At 46.7% G+C, this 21547-nt stretch overlaps 1 protein-coding gene across 1 annotated transcript in view; it reads right to left on the bottom strand.

Moving 5' to 3' along the window:
* TMEM132A (transmembrane protein 132A) overlaps positions 1 to 20820 on the bottom strand; it is a 129487-nt gene extending 108667 nt beyond the window's left edge. The window contains exon 1 of the mRNA XM_030222217.1: positions 20767 to 20820. Within this exon, the coding sequence (XP_030078077.1) occupies positions 20767 to 20815 (49 nt within the window). The 5' untranslated portion in view covers positions 20816 to 20820. The remainder of the gene's footprint in view (positions 1 to 20766) is intronic.
* Positions 20821 to 21547: the final 727 nt, after the last annotated feature.

Genomic DNA, 21547 nt, shown 5'->3' with positions numbered 1-21547 from the left:
CATGGAGCGATACAAAGGCATTATAACATCCTCGTTTTTGTTTTCTTAATAATACTTAATGTTCTATTTGCTTTCTTAACCACAGCAGTACACTGAGCAAAAGGTTTCAAGGTATCAGTTTCAACATATCATCAACAAGGACACCTAGGGCCAGATGCACTAAACAATGGTTAGAGCCCTTCCCTTGGTAAGGAACCCCAGTATGCATTAAGGAAAGGGAATGCAAATGAGCTGCTGCTAATTGCCTGTGAGTTAATCTAATCACTTTGGTGGCATTATATGTGGTAACTAAGAGGAGGGGCAGTTGTGTAGAGCCTTTTGGTTAAAAAAAAACAAACAAACAGAACTCTTGCTTTTGAAGGAGTGCTGGCAGTGAGCTGAACTGTGAATTTTTCAGATTTGGTTTAAGTTATTGACTCCAATCTGAACTTACTTGTGTCCCTCTCTTGATATCTCCTTGATAATCTGCTGACTTTCCTCTATCTACCATCTAAAAAAAATCAAAGCTCTCCCTTTTTCTGACTTGCACAGGTTCTGACTCTTTAATCCCTTCCACTCCAGGTTAATTCTCATTCATATCCCTTAACACAGTTCACACAATCACATCAACATACCCTTCATTCAATGTAATGCATGTTGTGCTTTAATCTTTAGGCAAAGAATATAATGGGGCATAAGGAAAAAATAAACACAGGGAAAACACAAATTCACAAGGGGATACAAGGAGATATAATTAACCCTGAAAGAGTAAACAAGAGGGGTAGAGGGAGTAAGGGAAAGAAGAGAAAACATAACTAGTGCAATCCCACAGCCCACGAATGCAGGTAAAGTGAATAATAACATCAAATCACTAAATCCATCCATCTTACGTTTTTAAGGCTACCTTGACATTTTTTAATGAGCATTCAACTTGGAAATCACAGGGTATTCATTAGGGGCATCCTGAAAACCCAACTTCTTATTATAACTCTAAGGGGATACTCCAGGATAGGGCTGAAAACCCCCTGCTCTACTTCTTAGTTATCCAGTAAAATGTTATTTATTTATTTATTAGCATTTATTTACTGCCTTTTTGAAGGAATTCACTCAAGGCGATGTACAGTAAGAATAGATCAAACATGAGCAATAGGCAATTACAGCAATAAAAATATTCAAGTAACAATACAAAATATGGCATGGTATACTACTTGCAATGACAACACAATATGTAATAAAACATTATAATTGGTAGTGAAGGTTAAGGCAAAGTTGTAACATATAGATGAGTAAGAAAGTAGGAAGAATTTGAAAGTAAGGTGACTGATTTGAAGAAAGTTGCACGTGAGGTCAGAGAGATGGTTAAATATTATCTCAGTTAGGTTAGGAGTGGATAAACATGTCCCGCTGCAGTATGTGCAGCCCGAGTCAATCCTTGTGTGTGTGAGTGAGACTAACAAGTTAGTTACTTCTTCCATTAAAGGTTTGGTTGAAGAGCCAAGCTTTCACCTGCTTCCTGAAGTAGAGATAGTCTTGTGTTAAGCGGAGCCTTTCAGGCAATGCATTCCAGAGTGTTGGGGCTACTCCAGAGAAGGCTCGCTTGCGGGTATCGTGTAATTTCTTTTGGAGAGGGTGTAGTTAGTGAAAGTCCTTGGGAGGACCTTAGTGTCCTTGGCGGTGTGTGGAGGATCATCCTATTCTTCAGATACTCTGGGCCATTTCCTTTCAGGGCCTTGAAGATCAGACATAGAGTTTTAAATTTAGCCCTGTATTGTACTGGAAGCCAATAAAGTTTTTGCAAAAATGGTGTGATGTGGTCACGTCGCTTGCAACCTTCTATGAGTCTTGCTGCTGCATTCTGAATCAACTGGAGCTAGTGCAGGCCCTTTGTAGTCAGACATTGTATAGTGCATTGCAGTAATCCAGTCTTGATGTTACCGTGGCATGCACAACTGGGATAAGATTTACCTTCTTGATGTAAGGAGAGAGGCAGCGTAGCTGTCGCAAATAGTAGAAGCAGCTCTTGAAGGTTGCTTGGATTTGGGGAATCAGAGTAAGTGTTGAATCTAACTGTATTCCAAGGTTCCTGACTTGTGATTTGAGGGGGAGTTCATACTTCCCAAAAGGGATTTTGATGTCAGGTATGTATCCACTTGTGTTAGGGACCCAGAAAAGCTCGGTTTTACTTGGGTTCAGGCAAAGTTTTTTGTGTTTAGCCCATTTTTGAATTGATGTTAGACAAGTAATCAGTTTATTCAAGGCTGTGGGTAAGTCAGGTTCAATGGGTATGAGTAGCTGCACATCATCCGCATAGATGTAGAACTGAGTGTCCATTGACCGAATCAGCTTGGTTAGTGGCATGAGGTAGATATTGAACAGAATAGGTGACAGTATCGATCCTTGTGGTACCCCGCAGGTCAGTGTCCATGGTGGTGATGAGTTGCTGCCAAACATTATGGATTGTTGCCTGTCTGATAGATAGGATCTGAACCAGGCAAGTACTGTACCGTTGATACCTGTTTCTGTCAGTCGTGCTAGCAAGATATCATGATCCACAGTGTCAAAAGCTGCTGAGAAATCTAGCAGTACTAACATCGAGGTGAATCCCTTGTCTCGGTTTCTGTGAAGATCATCTAGCAGGGATATGAGGACCGTTTCTGTTCCATAACCGGGTCTGAATGAGAGACTTGCATGGGAACGGGGTTCGCGGGAATCCCGCGGAACCTACAGGATTCCCGCGGAGACGGAAGCAGTTCTGCGGGGATCACGTGGGGACGGAAGCAGTTCCTGTGGGGTTCCCGTGGGGATGGAAGCAATTCCTATGGGGTTTCCGTGGAAGTGTATGCAGCACTTGCGCCAGCCTCTCACCTACCAAGTACCAAGTTCTTTGAATGCTGTCTCCTCCTCCTCCTTGCTTTAACAGCACAGATGCGGAAAGTCTCCATTAAGGAGGTGATAGAGATACAAATGGTGATGAAATTCAAAAAGGCATGGGATGAACACAGAGGATCTCTATTTAGAAAATGGAAGTTATAAAAAACCTAAACTTATATGGCTGCATGTGTGTGGATGTGTCACGTGACACATGGTGACTCTGGCTGTGATGAACTAGGGCTGATACCAGGAGACCTGTACGGTCTGTGTCTCATATATGGCAATCTGGTTTTGGATGGGCTGGAAAGGGTTTAGACAGCAACTTTAGTGGCTGGAACATGAGGACAGTTCTGGACAGACTTTTACGGTCTGTGTCCCGGAAATGAGAAGATGAATAGGCTGGAGTGGGTTTTGAGGGCAACTCCAGAAGTTGGAACATAAAGATAGGGCCAGGTGGACTTCTATGGTCAATGTCCCAGAAATGTCACAGAAAGACCATAATTACATTCATTGATTTAATCCTGAATTGATAATGATTGTGACTATTGGGCAGACTGGATGGACCGATCCGGTTTTTATCTGCTGTCATTTACTATTACTATTAATCCTCTCTGCTTCCGGGCTGATGTGCAGACCTCAGCTCTGACATAAGCATGAGCATCAGATGCCACCTGACCTACTGGCACATGCATGTGGTGATCTCTTAGCACACAGTGCCAGTGAATCAGAGAAGTCTTATATATGCGCACCGGAGTGTTCCAAGTTCCTTCCGTTCCTTCCTTGCCTGCAGTGCTGTGGCTCAAACCCAAAGACTGAGAGAGCTGACAGGAATTTTTTTTAATGTACCATTAAATTCTTGTGGGTGAGGACAGGTTAAATTCTTGCGGGGATGGGCGGGGAAGGGTAAGATTCCCCACGGGGATGGGCAGGGATGGGTTAGATTCCCTACGGGGATGAATGGGGACGGGGTGGATTCCAGTGGGGACGGGTTGGATTTCTGTCCCCGTGCAACTCTCTAGTCTGAATCCAGATTGACATGGATCTAGCCAGTTACTCTTTTCTAGCCATTCATTAAGTTGAACACAGACTGCTTGTTCTATGAGTTTCCCTAGAAACGGGATGTTGGATACTGGCCTGCAACTTTCAAGTTTGTCCTGGTCAAGGTTGTTTTTCTTCAGCAGAGGGTGAACCACTGCCCTTTTTAATGCTGTTGGTAGCTTCCCATTAGAAAGAGAGGTGTTCACAATTTTTGTGGCGCCTTCTATAAGGCCCATACTTGCCTGCTGCACTATCTTTGATGGGCAGGGATCGAGGGTGCAGGTAGTTGGTCAAAGGTCTCTTACGAGTTTGTCAAGGCTCTCCTCTGTCATTAGGTTAAAAGTGTTCCATCTGTCTCTGTTAGGAGGGAGCGAGTTTGCGCACCCCTGGTTGACTGGTTGGGCACTGGGTGGGATTGCCTTTTGTTTATGTTGCAGACTTTTTTGACTCTGGAAAGCCCTATTTTTGTTTTCTTGAAAACCGTAATTGGATGGCTTCTCAACCTGTCCTGGGAACCCCACAGCTAATGGTTTTTCAGGACTTTTCTCATGTATATTAATTGTGGACATATTGCTGTTTGTGCCCCCACCATCATCCATCCAGCACCTCAGCAGAATAGTTTAATCCAGGTCTGGTTTGTTCCTACACAGACTTGATGTCTTGCCTTTTTAAAGCAGGGGCGTAGCCACGGACGGGCCTGGACAGGCCCAGGCCCAGCCACTTTCCCTCCAGGCCTGCCATCCAACATCCTTCGCTCGCTGTCGCTGCCTTTTCTCCCGCGGCTCCGGGTACGGCCGTCTGGGAGGCAGCGTTCAGCATTGCCTGCGTGCGTGCCTGCCTGCCCTGAAATTCTTCTTCTCCCCAGGCTCTGCTGCCTCGGTCCCTGCATTATTTTTTTTGTTCATCACGCAGCACTACCATTCACACAGGCAGCTCCGCTCTCCCCTGCCGTGTACATCTGCCCCTACGTAAACAGGAAGTGCATCAGAGAGGGCTGGATGGATGCGGCAGGGGGGAGCAGAGCTGCCTGTGTGAATGGCAGCGATGAGCGAAAAACAGAATGCAGGGACTGAGGCAGTGGAGCCTGGGGAGAAGAAGAATTTCAGGGCAGGCAGGCACGCAGGCAACGCTGAACGCTGCCACCCGGATGGCCGTACCCGGAGCCACAGGAGAAAAGGCAGCGACAGCGAACGAAGGATGTTGGATGGGCGGGCCTGGAGGGCAGAACTAAAGTAAGTGCTGGACTTTTGGGGGAAGGGGAAGGGGGAGGAGGAGGGAGGGGGCTGCAGAGAAAGGATAATTTTGCCGGAGTTGGACTTGTGGGAGGAAGGGGATTGGAGGGAAGGGAGAGAGCTACTGGATGTGGGAGGAAGAGGAGGAGGGGATCTGAATGGAAGGGAGAGAGTTGTTGGAGGTGGGAGGGAAATGAGGAGGGGTTCTGGATGGAAGGGAGAGAGCTGCTGGACACGAGAGGGAGAGGAGGAAGAGGCCGGAGAGCTGCTGGACAAAGGAGGAAGAGGACGAAGGGACTGGATGGAAGGGATAGAGCTGCTGGACATGGGAGGAAGAGGATGAGGGGACTGGGTGGAAGGGAGAGAGCTGCTGGACATGGAAGGGAGAGGAGGAAGGGGCTGGAGAGCTGCTGGACAAGGGAGGAAGATGAAGAAGGGACTGGAGGGAAGGGATAGAGCTGCTGAACATGGGAGGAAGAGGAGGAGGAGACTGGATGGAAGGGAGAAAGCTGCTGTAGGAAGAGGAGGAGGGGATCTGGGTGGAAGGGAGAGAGCTGCTGGATGTGGGAGGAGGAGGAGGGGGCTGGAGAACTGGAGGGAAGAGAGAGAACTGCTGGTACAGCACAAGGAGGGAGGGAAGGGAAACAGAGATACCAGTCCAAGGAGATGAAGGAAAAGGGAACAAATACTAAACCTACAGCGTGAGAGAGGAAGGGAGGGCGGGGTTAGAAGCGGAGCCAGGTTGACGGCGCGGGGGGAGCGAGAGTGGTGCAAGAGCGGACTTCCGCCGGTGCACATTTTCAATGCAACACATTGAAAAAAATAGGTGCCAGCACCGGCAGAACTCCGTTTGGGGAAGTGGCTGCTCCCCTGGCACCCCCCCCTAGCTACGCCACTGGGCGGGGTGGGTGGGCAGGTAGGGAATCAAGCAATCAAACCAGATGCTGGAAAGGGGAGTGAGTGAGAGGGAAAGAAGATGGATGGGGAAGAGTCAGAGAGGGTAGAGATATATTGGCACTGGGGACAAAGAGAGGGGAGAAGCTGGACAGAGAAATATAGGGACACAGAGAAAGGGAGATACTAAACACGGAGGAAGATAGAGGTACAGAGATGGAAGAAGATGGATAGTGGACATGGAGAGAGTAGAAATATCAAATGGACATGAGACCTTGGTGAGTGAGTTAAGAGAAGACAGAAGGATGTAGAAACCTGAGGGATAAAGTTTGTTCCCTTCCCTAACAGTGGGTTCTGTCTCTGTCCCCACCCCATCCCTGCAGGTTCTGTCTCCATCCCCACCCCGGTCCCTGCAAGCTCTGTCCCCATCCCCGCCCCGTCCCCATGAGCTCTATCCCTGTCCCCATCCCTGCGGTTACTTCGGGTCCCCAAATCCGTGTCATTCTCTATTACTGGTTTGCCCATTAGAGCCTGGGTGTACAGAGTGTGGACACTGTCACCAGTTCCAAACACTCACTGCTGTATTATCCAAGTAAGGCACTTTAAACACATACTACTAGGTCACTCTTCTGCTCTCTCTCCACATTTTTTGCAAATAAAGTGCCTCTGTGATTATCCTAGGCTTTCTTAAAGTCTGTAATTGTTATAGCCTCCACTTGTTCCATGCATCACTCAGCTTTTTGATTAAAAAATATTTGTTGACACTGCTTCTGAGCCCCTTTAGAGCCTCATTTCATGGCCTTTTGTTCTAGAATTTTCTTTCCAGTAGAAAAGATTGTTTTGCTGCACAAGAGGCAAGTATTGAGTCAAGAGGTGTGAAGACTCATACAATCAATACTTTATGATTTTGTAATTATTATTTAAGTAATTGAGATGGCCATGGGGGAGGCCACTGCTTGCCCTGGGATTGGTAGCAGGGAATGTTGCTACTAACTGGGTTTCTGCCAGATACTTGTGACCTGGATTGGTCACTGTTGGAAGCAGGATACTGGGCTAGATGGACTACTAGTCTGACCCAGTGCGGCTATTCTTATGTTCTTATAATTGTTCTTTCATGTTTTTTTAAAATTATCTACATATTTATAATAATGAGTACATTCCAGATTCTCACAAACCAACATACAGCTACAGTTATTAATGTGTGCTGCCGTGTTACCACATACTGGCTTCCTATCCGTTTCCGCATCCAGTTCAAACTCCTCTTATTGACTTATAAGTGCATTTACTCTGCAGCTCCTCAGTACCTCTCCACTTTCATCTTTCCCTACACTCCTCCCCGGGAACTCCGTTCACTGGGTAAATCTCTCTTATCTGCACCCTTCTCCTCCACCGCTAACTCCAGACTCCGTTCCTTTTATCTTGCTGCACCATATGCCTGGAATAGACTTCCTGAGCCGGTACATCAAGCTCCATCTCTGGCTGTCTTCAAATCTAAGCTAAAAGCCCACCTTTTTTATGCTGCTTTTAACTCCTAACCCTTATTCACTTGTTCAGTACTCATGTTTTATCACTCCCACCTTAGTAATTCCCTTATCTCTTATTTGTCCTGTTTGTCTGTCCTAATTAGATTGTAAGCTCTGTCGAGCAGGGACTGTCTCTTCATGTTCAAGTGTACAGCGCTGCGTACATCTAGTAGCGCTACAGAAATGCTAAGTAGTAGTAGTAGCCGGGGACCAACATGACTTGGAAAAATAAAATGAGCAGACAACAAAAGGTAAAAAAAATAATTTTATTTTTCTATTTTGTGACTAGAATATGTCAGATTTGAAATGTACATCCTGCTAGAGCTGGTGTTAGATATGGCTGGGGCCCAAGGCAGATATTTAGGAGGGGACCCCAAAGCTTACTAATAGGCTGCACCTTCTTCAGCTTCCAGCTGGCCTGGGGTTCTCTCTGGCTAGGGGGCCAAACGCAGTTGCTCTAGTTGTACATCCCCTAACACTGTCTCTTGCATGTGCTATCATATTTTGCACAGTATAGGAGAAAATGCATCTCTTTGTATTTCTCTGTGCTGTGCTAAATGCAAGGTCCGGCCTCTGTTTTTGGCATTGTGTTCTGTGTGTGTGACCAAAGTATTCTGTTAGTATCAATTTTCTATGTAGTATTCTCTAGTACTTTGGCTTGTTCAGTTTTCTTGATGTACTGATATTTTAGGGCCCCACTGTAATATTTAGGGCATATTTGGGGGAAGCATGTGTGTGTTGGCGGACCGTGGCTCAGTGGAGGATGAAGAGTGCACCCTCTTATATTTCCCCTAGCTCTCAATGTGGCCTGCAGCCACTGAGGCCAGCACTGCTACTCCCATTGATGTTATTGGGAGTGGGGTAGGTGTGCAGTAGGAGTAGGGGTGTGGGCAGGGCATATCAGGTGGCAGGTGTTTCTCTAGTGCCCATCCATCCAACCTGTTGGCTCACCCAAAAATTGCCTTCTGGCTACGCCACTGTTTTAAAGAAAGCCATTTGTATGTGCAGTAGGTACACAAGGACTGGATTATGTTTGTTCTTTACAACATAAAGCCACTTGGCAATCTGACCACTGCTTTTCCTGTGAATAAATGTTTTCTAAAGCTATTCCTGAGTCTGCTATTTTGAAGTCATTTTTTCTCTGTTTCTATGGCCTGGGACAAGGCAAGGCAAAACAGGCAAGACAGGAACCGGATTCAAAAGAGGCAAGATAAAGCAAGGCAACAGGGCTAGAATTAGTCCCAGATAGAACAAGACAAGGAAACAAGGCTAGAACTGGGTCCAGACAAGGCAAGGCTAGGCAGGGCAAGAACTGGATCCGGAAACGACAAAGTGCAACACAAGACAAGGCTAGGCTAGGGCTAGAACCAGACAAGGCAAGGCAAAACAAACAAGGCAGGACTGGAGTTTGGCAGGAACTTAGGCAAAGCTGGGTCCAAGGTCCAAAGTCCACAGCAAGGCAAAGCAGGAGCCAGAACATGACAGGAGCAGGAACAAGGGAGGAACATGAAGACTTCTTGTGAAACCAAAGAAGAAAGGGACAGGCTTATGAACCTCAACATTTATTCGCTGGAAGAGAGGAGGGAGAGAGGAGACATGATAGAGACGTTTAAATATCTCCAGGGCATTTATGTACAAGAAGTGAGCCTTTTTCAATTGAAGGAGAGCTCTGGAACGAGGGGGCATACAATGAAGTTAAGAGGGAATAGGCTTAGGAGTAATCTAAGAAAGTATTATTTCAGAGAAAGGGGGGTGGAGGCATGGAATGGCCTCCTGGTGGAGGTTGTGGAGTCGAGGACTGTGTCAGAATTTAAAAAGGCGTGGGATAAGCATGTGAGATTGCTTAGGAAAAGGAAGAGTTAGGGGTTATAGAGGATGGGCAGACTAGATGGGCCATATGGCCTTTATCTGCCGTCATGTTTCTCTGCTTCTATGTTTCTATTTGCAAAGAGGGATCCCATTATGCACCAAACTATTGCACATGCACAAACCACTTAGCATCAACACATAGTGCACACTCTTTCAGAAAGAGTGCCTCCTCTTTGCACATAGTATGCCCCCTTTCCAAACAGTGTGCACTCCAGTGACAAAAATGGCCAAACGAGAACAAATAAAATAAATATTCCCATAAATGACAAAGAGGAAATGACACAAAATGAAAAATTTATGGCTGCTCATCCCAAGTTGTTTTTTTCATATTTTGTTATTGTGCTTGCCTGTTTATTATTTTATTTATTTGGATTTTGCTCACACATTTTTCAGTAGTAGCTCAAGGTACAATTTAATTTTGTACCTGAGGCAAGTGACTTGGCCAAGAACACAAGGAACTCCAGTGGGATTTGAACCAGGCATCCCTGGATGTCATGCCTGGTGCTCTAACCACTAGTGCTCTGGTGCTGAAAATAGGCTAGAAATCAATCAATTCCTGTTTCTGGGTATTTGAGATGCACCAGGTTGATTGGTCCCTGGCACCTCAGCACTGGGATCTCTCAACAGTAGAGATGAGATGCACCTTTATGGTCCCACTCATCTTACTGAGGAAAAACAGCTCTGAGGGCAGTTGGACCACAGGACACTTCTAAGCTGAATCCCGCTACCTCTAGGGATGGGCAGTCAGAAACATTTTGTTTCATGTAGTTTCCCGTGTCATATCCAGGAATGTTCGTGGGGGGTGTTTAATTTTTTGTTAACAACATATAACAAAATAGGATATGTCATTGCAAAAGATGTCTCATCCCTACTACCCTCTGTTCCTGGCTAGACTTCCTAGGGCATTGGTCTACACTTCCAGTCCTCAAGGACCAGCAATGGGTCAAGTTTTTAGAATACCCCTAATGAATATGCATGCAAGATAATAAGCATGCACATCTCTCTCATGCATATTCATTAGGGATATTCTGAAAACCTGACCTGTTGGTGGCTCTCAAAGTCTAAGAGTGAAGACCAAGGCCTTAGGGTCTCACCCAGCTCCCTATTTTCTCCTTAGGGGTGACTTAGCCAAGCCTCTGCTGTAAGCTCTCTGGGCACCTCTAATTTCATATGAACTCCTGTAGGATCAGGTCTTTTATATTTTTCTCCATCTGCTCCCTCTCACCCCTTCCACTTGTCACTATTACCTAGTTCTCCTCATCTTCCCCTGCTCCTTGTGTTCTTTGGTTAGTGGGGCATGGGTTCCCCTCCAAAGCCGTGACTCATCTGTGGCAGCTTTGGGGTTCTCTTTGTGTTGGCAGGGCCTGGGTGCTCCACCAATCCCACAGCTCACTTGCCGTGGCTTCAGGATTGGGATTCCTGTGGCTCACTTGCACCAGCAACTAGTCCACTGCTGCTATATTCTACAAGCTGTGCAAACGCATCTACAGGCCGATGCTCAAAACTGTGACCCCCCCCCCCCCCCGAATGCTCTAATCCTTTAGTACCCTGCATGAATTCTTAAAAAAAAAAAAGAAGAAGCTCTCAGGCGCGTTAAGAATCAGAAAAAAAATAACACTAAGTCCAGAGCAACATTAGAATGGTTGGTTGAGAGAAGGGGCGTCTATACCCCTTCTCTCCCACCAACCTGATCATCCTGCCCCAGAAGAGCTTCCCCAACAATGTCACTGTGCTGCACCCCTCCCCCCACTCCTGAGCATCGGCCCTCCCCCTTCCCCCACCAAACTAACAAGAATCCCTGGTGGTCCAGTGGACCCCTCCTGGCCCCCTCATATAAGGCCCCGGTGGTCCAGTGGACCCCCAACCTCATAGTTGGGCCCCACTCAGTGCATCCCAGGATGTACTGTGCAGGGTGGGGTGCCGCCATTATGATGACAGTGCTCAGAGCAGGAAGGAATAGGCATCCCTCTCTCCTGCCTCCTATGGAGGATGACGTGGTCTGTGGGGGGTGGGCCACCAGGATTGACTTTGGAGGGGGGGCTCCCACTGGATCACCAGGTTTTTTTCTAAGTTTTTTTTTGGGGGGGGGGAGGTTGGGGGTTCACTGGCCACCAAGGCCTTTTGTGAGGGGGCTGGGAGGGGTCCACTGAACCACCAGGATTTTTTTTTAAAGGTGGAGGGGTCGGGCTAATGCTGAGGGGGGGGGGGGGTGTTGACCTGATGTTCGGAAATGGGGTGCGATGCTTGACCAGGTCAGGACCAGGGTTTTTTTTATTGGTAGGGAAGGAGTTCAGGTAAGGGACCATGGCATGCTTTCTTTTTTACATCATCTTTCCTGTCAGTGCCTGAGCCAATCAGCCATCAGGCACTGAAAGGAAAATTAGCACAGAATAGTGAGCATCTAATTAATGTCACAATTTTAATGTGGAATTATTTTGCATGCTAATTTTTCTGATCATGCCATGGGAATTTTGCTGCTCTAGTTTCACGGTAAAATTTGAATCTACCACAAACCTTTGAGCATTGGCCTGCTAAAGCATGCATAGAGACAGGCAGACAGATATACCCCATCAATGGGCATGTCCAGGGCCCAGGGCAGACTGACCATTCAGGCAACCGGGCAGTGCCCAAAGGCCCAGAGGCTCTAGGGGGCCCAGAGACTCTGCCTGGATGCCCGCCGTTCTCCCCACTCCCACCCAATACCCCTCTGCTGCGGCCACCACCACTGCTGCTGCTGTTTCAGCAGTGGTGGCAAAAACAGAGAAAAAGATCGTGGGGCCGCACTGTTCCTGCTCCTCCCTGACTAAACCCCCCCCCTCCCAGACCCACCCACCAGCTGCAGCTCCCACCTTCCTCTGACATAATTTCCCTTTCTGGGGCAGAGCCGGTCAACCGCGAGTAGGAATAGTGCAGTCCCGCGATCTTTTTCACTGTTTTTGCCACCATTGCTGAAACAGCAGCAGCAGTGGTGGCCGTGGCAGGAGGGTATTGGGTGGAAGTGGGGAGAGCCTGGTGCACCAGTGGCAGTGGGAGTGTCCGGTGGAGGGGTGAGAGGGGTTGGGTGTTGGGGGGCTGCAAAAAAATGACAGACTGAGACACTGGATGGATGGGGAGGGGCAGACACTGGATGGAGAATGTAGGGGGAGAGGGAACAGATACTACTACTACTTAACATTTCTAGAGCGCTACTAGGGTTACGCAGCGCTGTACAATTTAACAAAGAGAGACAGTCCCTGCTCAAAGAGCTTACAATCTAATAGACAAGTGAACGGTCGGTCCGATAGGGGCAGTCAAATTGGGGCAGTCTGGATTCACCGAACGGTAAGGGTTAGGTGGAAGGGAGGAGAGATGGAACAGATGCTGGAAGGAGGGGGGAAGGAGGACAGATGCTGGATGAGGAGAGAGGGGACAGATGTCAGATGGAAAGAGGGAGAAGAAGGACAGACACTGGATGAGAGGAAGAGATGGGAAATATGCCAGATGGAAATGGGGAGAGGAGGGACAGACAGTGGATGAGGGAGAGAGAGAGGGGATAGATGCTGGATGGAAGGGAGAGAAAGGATGCAGATGTTGGATGGAACTGGGGAAAGAGAGGACCTGAGTGGTTGGAAGTGAGGAGAGAGAGGGGCCAGATGCGGGATGGAGGAGGGAGAAAAAGAGGAGAGACTCTGGATGGACGTGAGGAGAGAGAAGGGTCAGATGCTGGATAAAAAGGGGGAGAGAGAGGGGGCCAGATGCTGGATGGAAAGGGGGGATAGGGGCAGACACTGGTCAAAAAAAGGTAGAAAGGGGGCAGATGCTGGTCAGAAAGGGGGAGAGAGGGGGCAGATGCTGGATGGAAAGGGGGGAGAGAAGGGGCAGACGCTGAATGGAAAGGGGGAGAGAGGGGACAGATGCTGGATGAAAAGAGGAGAGGGAGCAGATGCTGGATGGAAATTGGGGGGAGATAGAGGGGCAGACGCTGGTGAGAGTTAAGAAGAGATCAAGGAAAGAAGAAACGAGAGACTGGAACCAACACAATTAGAAAAAGTAAATGGCCAGACAACAGAGGTAGGAAAAAAACTAATTTTATTTTTAGTTTAGGATAAAGTAGTGTGGTAGCTGTATTAATAAATAAAGAAAATGGAAATAAGGTGATATCTTTATTGGACTAATTTTAATACATTTTTTTACTAATGTTTGGAGACCAAACCCTCCTTCATGTCAGAACAGAATACCTTAACAGCAGTATACTGTCCTGACCTGACCTGAGGAAAGAGGTTTTGGCCTCTGAAAGCTAACTGAAAAATGTATTTAGTCCAATAAAATGGTATCATCATATTTTCCATTTTTTATAGTACAGTGATTGAAATATGTCAGATTTTGAAATTTGCATCTGCTGTTGAGACCCAGTCTCGGCCGCCATTTTGAAAACACGGTGGCGCTGGTGGGCGGGGGAATAGTGGCAGCACAGCGGGCAAGAAAGAACATGCTCACCCCCACAGAGGCTACTAGACCACCAAGGCCCTTCAGGTAGGACGGGGATGGCGGGAGCATCAGCTGCGGTGGTAGGGCGGATCCTGGCCCGTTGTTATTGTTAAGAATAAACCTTAGTTTATGGCATGATAACAGGAAATAAAGTAGGCAGAATGGATGGACCTCATGGTCCTCATCTACTTTCCTGTTATGTTTATGAGGGCCTGGGTGTGTAATCTGGACATAGTAGTCTCTGCCTGGGGAGGAAGAGCATGGGGAATAATGAGGATGCCTGCCAGGTCTGTATTTTATTACATGATGTTATTTACCTTAGGGATAAGGATGAATGTTGGAAAAAGAATGTGTTTCCTGCACTCTGTCTTCCAGTCTTGGTGTCCCCCTCTCTGCCCCTGAGTATTTCTTCAATCCTCATGGCTTTCCAAACCTGCATTCGAGACCCGACACAACAGTCAGTCAGTTTTTAGGATATCCACAGTGACTATTTATGATAGATTTGCATATGTTAGTTTCTGATACATTTACATTTATCTCATGCATTTTTTAAAGTATTTTTAAGGTTAGAGTAGTCTGGTAAGTGGGTAATGGGGTGGGTGTTACTTGTACACTGCTTGGATAGCTTTAATTAGCTCTTGACTGGTATGTAAATGTTTTAATAGACTGGAACCCTGAGCAGGTTTATTTTCTTTTTCTATCCCTTTAATGCCTTTGTCTCTCTCTTCCATCTCTTTTCCCCCTGTCTTCTCTCTCTATCCTCTTTCCTGCCTTCTGTGTGTACTGTCTTTCTTCTCTCTCTCTCCTCTGAGTCTCGGTGATCGAACATGATGGGGGAAAAAAACAGCAATAATTTTGCTTTAATTTTCAAGTAGAACAAAGGGAACCATCTGCTGCTAGAAGAGATGTCCCCCAGGGGTTCAGATACTGTCAGTGGAAAAGAGGAGGCTGGTATGAGCCAGAGCATGATACAAGAAACATGGAAGCAACAGTTGCCTAATTTCCAGCATGCAATAACCACTGAGAAGCAGGAATAAGCCTGGGCAAGAGCTAAGAGCACAGCATCTCGTTCTGACAACTCACAGCAGGCTGGACCTGGGGGGGGGGGGGGGGGGGGGAGCCTAGCAGACAGTAAAGAAAAAAATGGAAAAGGAGCAACAAAGAAAATGAGAGATTAAGTTAACAAGGAAGGGAGGAAGCAAGGGTTAGACAAAGACAAGGGGCTAAAGGCGAAAGCAAAAGGGTAGAGACTGGAGAAGAAAGGTAGAGGCAAAGAGACTGGGGAGGGAGAGAGGAGCAATGGAGAGACACCGGGGAAAAAAAGGGGGAGAGACATGAAATGTGGAGGAGTGGCCTAGTGGTTAGGGTGGTGGACTTTGGTCCTGGGGAACTGAGGAACTGTGTTCGATTCCCACTTCAGGCACAGGCAGTTCCTTGTGACTCTGGGCAAGTCACTTAACCCTCCATTGCCCCATGTAAGCCGCATTGAGCCTGCCATGAGTGGGAAAGCGCGGGGTACAAATGGAACAAAAACAAATAGACACTGGAGAAAGAAGGAAAAGACTGGGAAGACAGGAGAGTAGGAACAGATGGAATAGTGGGTGTTATAAATCCTCAGATATCCAAAAGCATAAAGTGTAAACAAGACATAATTCCAATAAGACACAAAATAAAAGTTCAATATTTAAAATAAGTGCTAGGTCAGTGAGTGCTCCCTCCATCCTCCTCCTCTGTTCCACAGAGCCAGAGTTACCTACCCAATACCCCCCAGCCAAACTCTCTCTACCATAGTCTGCACTCACTTCCCCATTCTCACCAACACTGTCAGCAATCACTGCATTATCCTCCATCCTACACACTGTCAGTACTGCCTACACCCCCCCCCCCCCCCAACATTCTCGCACACAGAGGCGGATGCAGTAAAGCACACTAGGCTCTGTGCACAGGTTAGCTTGGCTTCTGCAAACAATTTTGTGTGCATCCTATATAGAAACAAGTTTTGCTCATAACTGTGCACAAAGCCTTAGGTAACATTAGCCCACACCTCATTTAAATCCCGCGGTAATGAAGATATAACTATTCAGCACAGATACCGAGAAGTGCACAGAAGACCAGAAGGCCAGGCACGGGGGTTTTCTAATGTTGAGGTTTTAACAAAAGGCCTAAGGAGGAATAAAAGGTTTGCATGTTCTAATGATGATTTTATGTTTGTTCTGTTGACGAGGAGTTGGGCAAAAGGTGTGTTGCAGATGAACAAAGAAACACTAGACTGTGTTAGAGCCCGACCAAAACCAAATCTGTGACCAAAATTGGCCATTTTGGATTTGGCAGAAACTGAAGACAACAATGAAACTGGTCACCCCCACCTCGCTGAACAGCCCCCACCTGACTGAAAAGAGTCCCCCTCCTAAACCCTCCCACCTGCAGCAGCCCCATCCTGGGCCTACCATGTCGTTGGTGGCTAGTGGGATCAGGAGCGATCCCTAGTCGCTCCTACCCACACCTGCTCCTGCCGCTGGAAGTCCCGAAAACCATTTTGAGGCAGGAGCCGGCATGGGCAGAGGCGCAATAGGGATCGCTTCTGCCCCCACCAGCCACTAAGTCCAATACGGTAGTACCAGAAAGCAGCTGCCACTGAAGGGGTGAGTTCATGAGGGAGCTGCAGCTGGTGGGTGGGTCTGGGAGGGGGGGTTTAGTCAGGGAGGAGGAGGAAGGGAGTGGGGGGCTGCACAGTATAGTTTCAGTTTCAGCTGAAAATTCACAGGCATTTTTGTACAAAACCAAAACAAGGCTAAACATGGATTTTGGCCAGCTTCGGCACCAATGCTGAAATCGAAATCTAGTCAGCCTCTAGACTGTATCAACACCCAGTATTGCATTTGCTCACATTCATGCACTTGTTGCATTGCCACTCTCTGCATAAACAGTGGTATTGCAAAAATTGTATGAGGAGATCAGCACTTCAGCACACACACACACACACACACACACACTCACCCCCCTGGGCACTGACACAATGTTCTTGTGCATTATGTATGGCTTCCTCTAGAGTAGACCATCCAGCTTATTTTCAAAACAGAAAGACACCCATATTTCAACCCAAATCGGGAAATGGGTGCCTTTCTCCCGTGGGCGCCCAAATAGGTATAATCGAAAGCCGATTTCGGGTGCCTCCAACTGCAGTCTGTCGCGGGAACGAACAAAGTTGATGGGGGCGGGTTGGAGGCGTGGTGAAGGAGGGACTGGGGCATGTTTATCGGCCGAGGAAAGATGGGCGTGCTCGGCCAATAATGGAAAAAAGAAGGGCGGCGGAAGCGAGAATTTGGGCCGCTTTTTTGGACCCTTTTTTACCACGAACAAGTCCCCCCAAAGTGCCCCAACTGCCCAGATGACCACTGGAGGGGATCAGGGATGACCTCCCCTGACTCCCCCAGTGGTCACTAACCCCCTCCCACAAAAAAAAGAACTTTAAAAGCTTTTTTTTGCCAGCCTGTATGCCAGCCTCAAATGTCATACCCAGCTCCATCACAGCAATATGAATATCCCTGGAGCAGTTGTTAGTGGGTGCAGTGGACTTCAGGCAGGCGGACCCAGGCCCATCCCCCCCCTACCTGTTACACTTGTGCTGGTAAATGGGAGCCCTCCAAACCGCCCCCAAAACCCACTGTACCCACATTGAGGTGCCCCCCTTCAGCCATAAGTGCTATGGTAATGGTGTAGAGTTGTGGGCAGTGGGTTTTGGTGAGGATTTGGTGGGGGGGGGGGGGGGCTCAGCACCCAAGGTAACGGAGCTATGGACTTGGAGGTATTTTAATTTTTTTTAAAACGTTTTACAAGTGCCCCCTAGGGTGCCCGGTTGGTGTCCTGGCATGTGAGGGGGACCAGTGCACTACGAATCCTGGCCCCTCCCACGACCAAATGCCTTGGAGTTGTTCATTTTTGAGCTGGGCGCCTTCAGTTTCCATTATCGCTAAAAACCAATACCGCCCAGCTCAAATCCGCCCAAATCCGATGCATTTGCCCAGCACCATACCATATTATCGAAACAAAAGATGGACGCCCATCTTTTTTGAAAATGCGGTCTGTCCCGCCCCTTCGCGTATCCGTCCTCAGAGATAGGCGCCCATGGAGATGGGCATTCGCGTTCGATTATGCCCCTCCATGTGTGCATGCATCTGGCACATTCTCTCATGTTAGCGCATGGTTTTTGCACACAGCCCAATATCATACTGCACTGGGGAGCAATTTGTTTTTTGTTTGTTTTTACTCATGCATTAGGAACCCCTGGATGGGCCCCAAAGTCTGCACTTTCTGCACACCACAGCTAATAAATCTTCTCATCACCTCCTATCATTATCCCCACTCCAGTCAGTGTGTCTCCACACTTGTCCTTGTCATCAATGGTGCTCCTCCATCTGCCCCTACAATTTTGTCCCCAGTACCAGCTATCTCTCTATCCTCCCCACAGATCAGGTGTTCTCAACCCAATCCTTGGACACAACAGTCGGTCCAATTTTCAGGATATCCACAATGCATATGTATGAGATAGATGTGTAGCGGCTCAGGGGTATTGGACTCACTAGTACTGCCCTAAAGTAGTTTACTTCATTCCTTCAAGATTGCACTTTCAGTGTTTTCAGTTCTGACAGTCAAGTTTATACTCTCTGACATGTGGCGTCCCACAAAGATCGATAATTTCTCCAGTTCTTTTTAATATTAGCCCTTTGGCTAATCTGATTCAGTCTTCAAGATTAAGCACATACTTTCATGCTGATGACAACCTTATTCTTCATTTTGTATCAGTTTCTGTATTCAGATTTGTCTGAACAAGGTTTCCACCTGGCTTAGAGGTCATTATTTGATTCTAAACCCATAGAAGGTAACAGTATTACAGGCCATGAATCTACTCCTTCTATAACACCTGTGCTGCTTGGTGGCCCTATACATCCAATAGATCAATTTAGATATCTGGGGGTCCTATTAGATTCCAAACTAACCTTCTTGAAAACAAATTTCATCAGTCTTAAAGCGGGTTTTTTTTTTTTGCCCTTCGACGGATAAAATCTGTAAGGGGTATCCTTGATTTTAAAGTACTATACACTCTGTTCCATGCTTTTGTTGGTTCCAAGCTTGATTATTGCAATGTTATATATGCTGGTCATCCTAACATGGCGATTAAGCGATTACAGACTCTCCAAAATACAGCAACGCATCTACTATGCCATGCGAGGCGTTCAGATCATGTCACTCCACTGTTAATGAAGTTACACTGGTTGCCTTTACACTTGAGGATCCAATTCTTCCTACTTTTTTACCCATCTATATATGTTACAACTTTGCCTTACCCTTCACTACCAATTATAATGTTCTATTATGTATTGTGTTGACATTGCTAGTATACCATGCCATACTTTGTTTTGTTTTTGAATATTTTTACTGCTGTAATTGCCTATTGCTCATGTTTGATCTATTCTTACTGTACACCGCCTTGAGTGAACTCCTTCAAAAAGGTGGTAAATAAATCCTAATAAACACAAATGTTAAATTCTTACCTTGGCTCACAAAGCTGTACATACAGGTTTTCCTGACTATTTGACATCATTAACTATCCCTTACACACCAACCTGTTGTTTATGCTCCCTTAATGACCAAAGGCTTGTCTTACCGAGTCCCAAGCAAGCCTATTATGAAGCAATGCGAAAAAGTGCTTTTTATTTCATGGCACCTTTCCTCTGGCTGGTCTCCCCTTGAACATTAGATCAGAATCTATTAAAAAAAAAAAACATTTAAGGCTGCTTTGAAAACTTATCTTTTTTAACAGTGATACAGAGTGGTCGCACCAGACAAGTGCAGCAGTAGAAACTGTTTATTTTTGGGGGAGGGGGCTGATTGTCTTCTGGTACGAATGGTTCCTTTCCTGTTTATTAATGGTATTCTTTTAATTTTTTTTTACCTTTATATATTTTATAGTACATTGCTTTGATTTATATGCTACAAAAAAGCAATTCATCAAGTAGTAATAAAAGTAATATAATGGAGGCAGGGCATGCTAATCTATCTCACACAGATGTATTGTGCAAAGGCTGAGGACCAGACTGACTGGGTATGCACAGAGCACTGGGTTGAGAACTGTTGCCCCAGAGTAGGGGGCTCTCAACCTAATCCTTGGGTACACCCTTCAGGACATCCACAATGAATATGCCTGAGACAGATTTACATATCAAGGAGTCAATGCATGCAAATCTATCTCATACATACAGTACTGTGAAAACGTTTTTGCTACCCTCCTGATTTCCCCTATTATTGCAGATACCTCACATTGGTTTCTGACCTTTAAACAAAATGTAATGTAAGACTAGTGATTTTCAACTTTTTTCATCTCACAGCAGCATACTTAAAAGGTGCAAAAATTGTCAAGGCATACCACTGGAATCTAACCCATACCTGCTCATCCCCGCTAAGATTCATTCCATCCCCACCCATCCCTGAAAGTAATCTCCTCCATCCCCACCTTTACCTGTATCCTTCAGAAGCAGTTATTTCATTCAATTATGCTACTGACACACATTAGAACACCAATATACCTGCTACTGGAAAACTGGAACAAGAAGGACTGTTACAGATTCCTACACAGACACCACATGCCATCAGAATCTTTCACCTCAGTTGCAGATGCAGACCATGACTCTCACCTGATACAAAATAGGGAACCGCAAAAAATATGCAGACAAAAACTGAAAGCAGAGACACCAGAATCTGCATGTTGTGCAACACCAGAGAAACAGAAAGAAATGCATGTCCTCCTGTACAGTGCAAAATAAAGCCAACATATTTAAATTGTCAACACAGATATAATTCGGTCTCTAAACTGAAAATAAAATCATTTTTCCTACCTTTGTAGTCTGGTGATGTTATTATTCCATTCATCTTGTTCCCAAACATTTGTTCTGCTTTCCTCTGTGTTCTTAACTCTGTTTCCGGGGTCTCCTTTCCATTTGCTATTTCTTTTCTCACCTCATGCCCTATGTCTGTTTGGCACTGATCTTTTGTGTTCAGCTTTCTTCAATTTCTCTGTCTCCTTCTCAAATCTATCTTGTTTTCTCTCTCTCTCTCTCTTCCCTTCCCTTCATATGCAGTCTGTCTCCCCTCTTCCTTTCCCTTCATGTGTAGCCTGTCTCCCCTCTTCCCTTCCCTATTTGTGCAGCATATCTCCCCCTTCCCTTTATGTGTAGCATGTCTCCCCTCATCCCATCCCTTTATGTGTAGCCAGAGGCATACCTAGGTTGGCTACCACCTGGGACAGGTCGCCGCTACGCTCCCACCAGTGCATCGCACCCCCCCCCCCCACGTATCACCCACCTCAACTCCTGAAGCACATCATCCTCACCACCTGGGGGTGCACAGAGCAGTCGCCTGGCTATCGGCTGTGCCGGTCCCCTGCCCTGGAACAGGAAGTAACATCAGAGGGGGCAGGGAACCGTCAGAGCTGACAGCCAAGTGACTGCTCCTTGAAGCTCCTTGCTGCCTGCACCCAGGGCGGGCCACCCCCATCTACCTGTCCTTGGAAAGCTAGAGTGTTTAGCCTGTCTCCCCTCTTCCCATCCCTTTATGTGTAGCCTGTCTCCCCTCTTCCCTTCCCTATATGTGCAGCATTTCACTCATTTTCCTCTACGA

This window comes from Microcaecilia unicolor, chromosome 1, assembly GCF_901765095.1.
Source record: "Microcaecilia unicolor chromosome 1, aMicUni1.1, whole genome shotgun sequence".
NCBI lineage: Eukaryota > Metazoa > Chordata > Amphibia > Gymnophiona > Siphonopidae > Microcaecilia > Microcaecilia unicolor.
The sequence above is the reverse complement of the archived record's forward strand: the minus strand, read 5'-3'. Positions and strand labels throughout refer to the sequence as shown.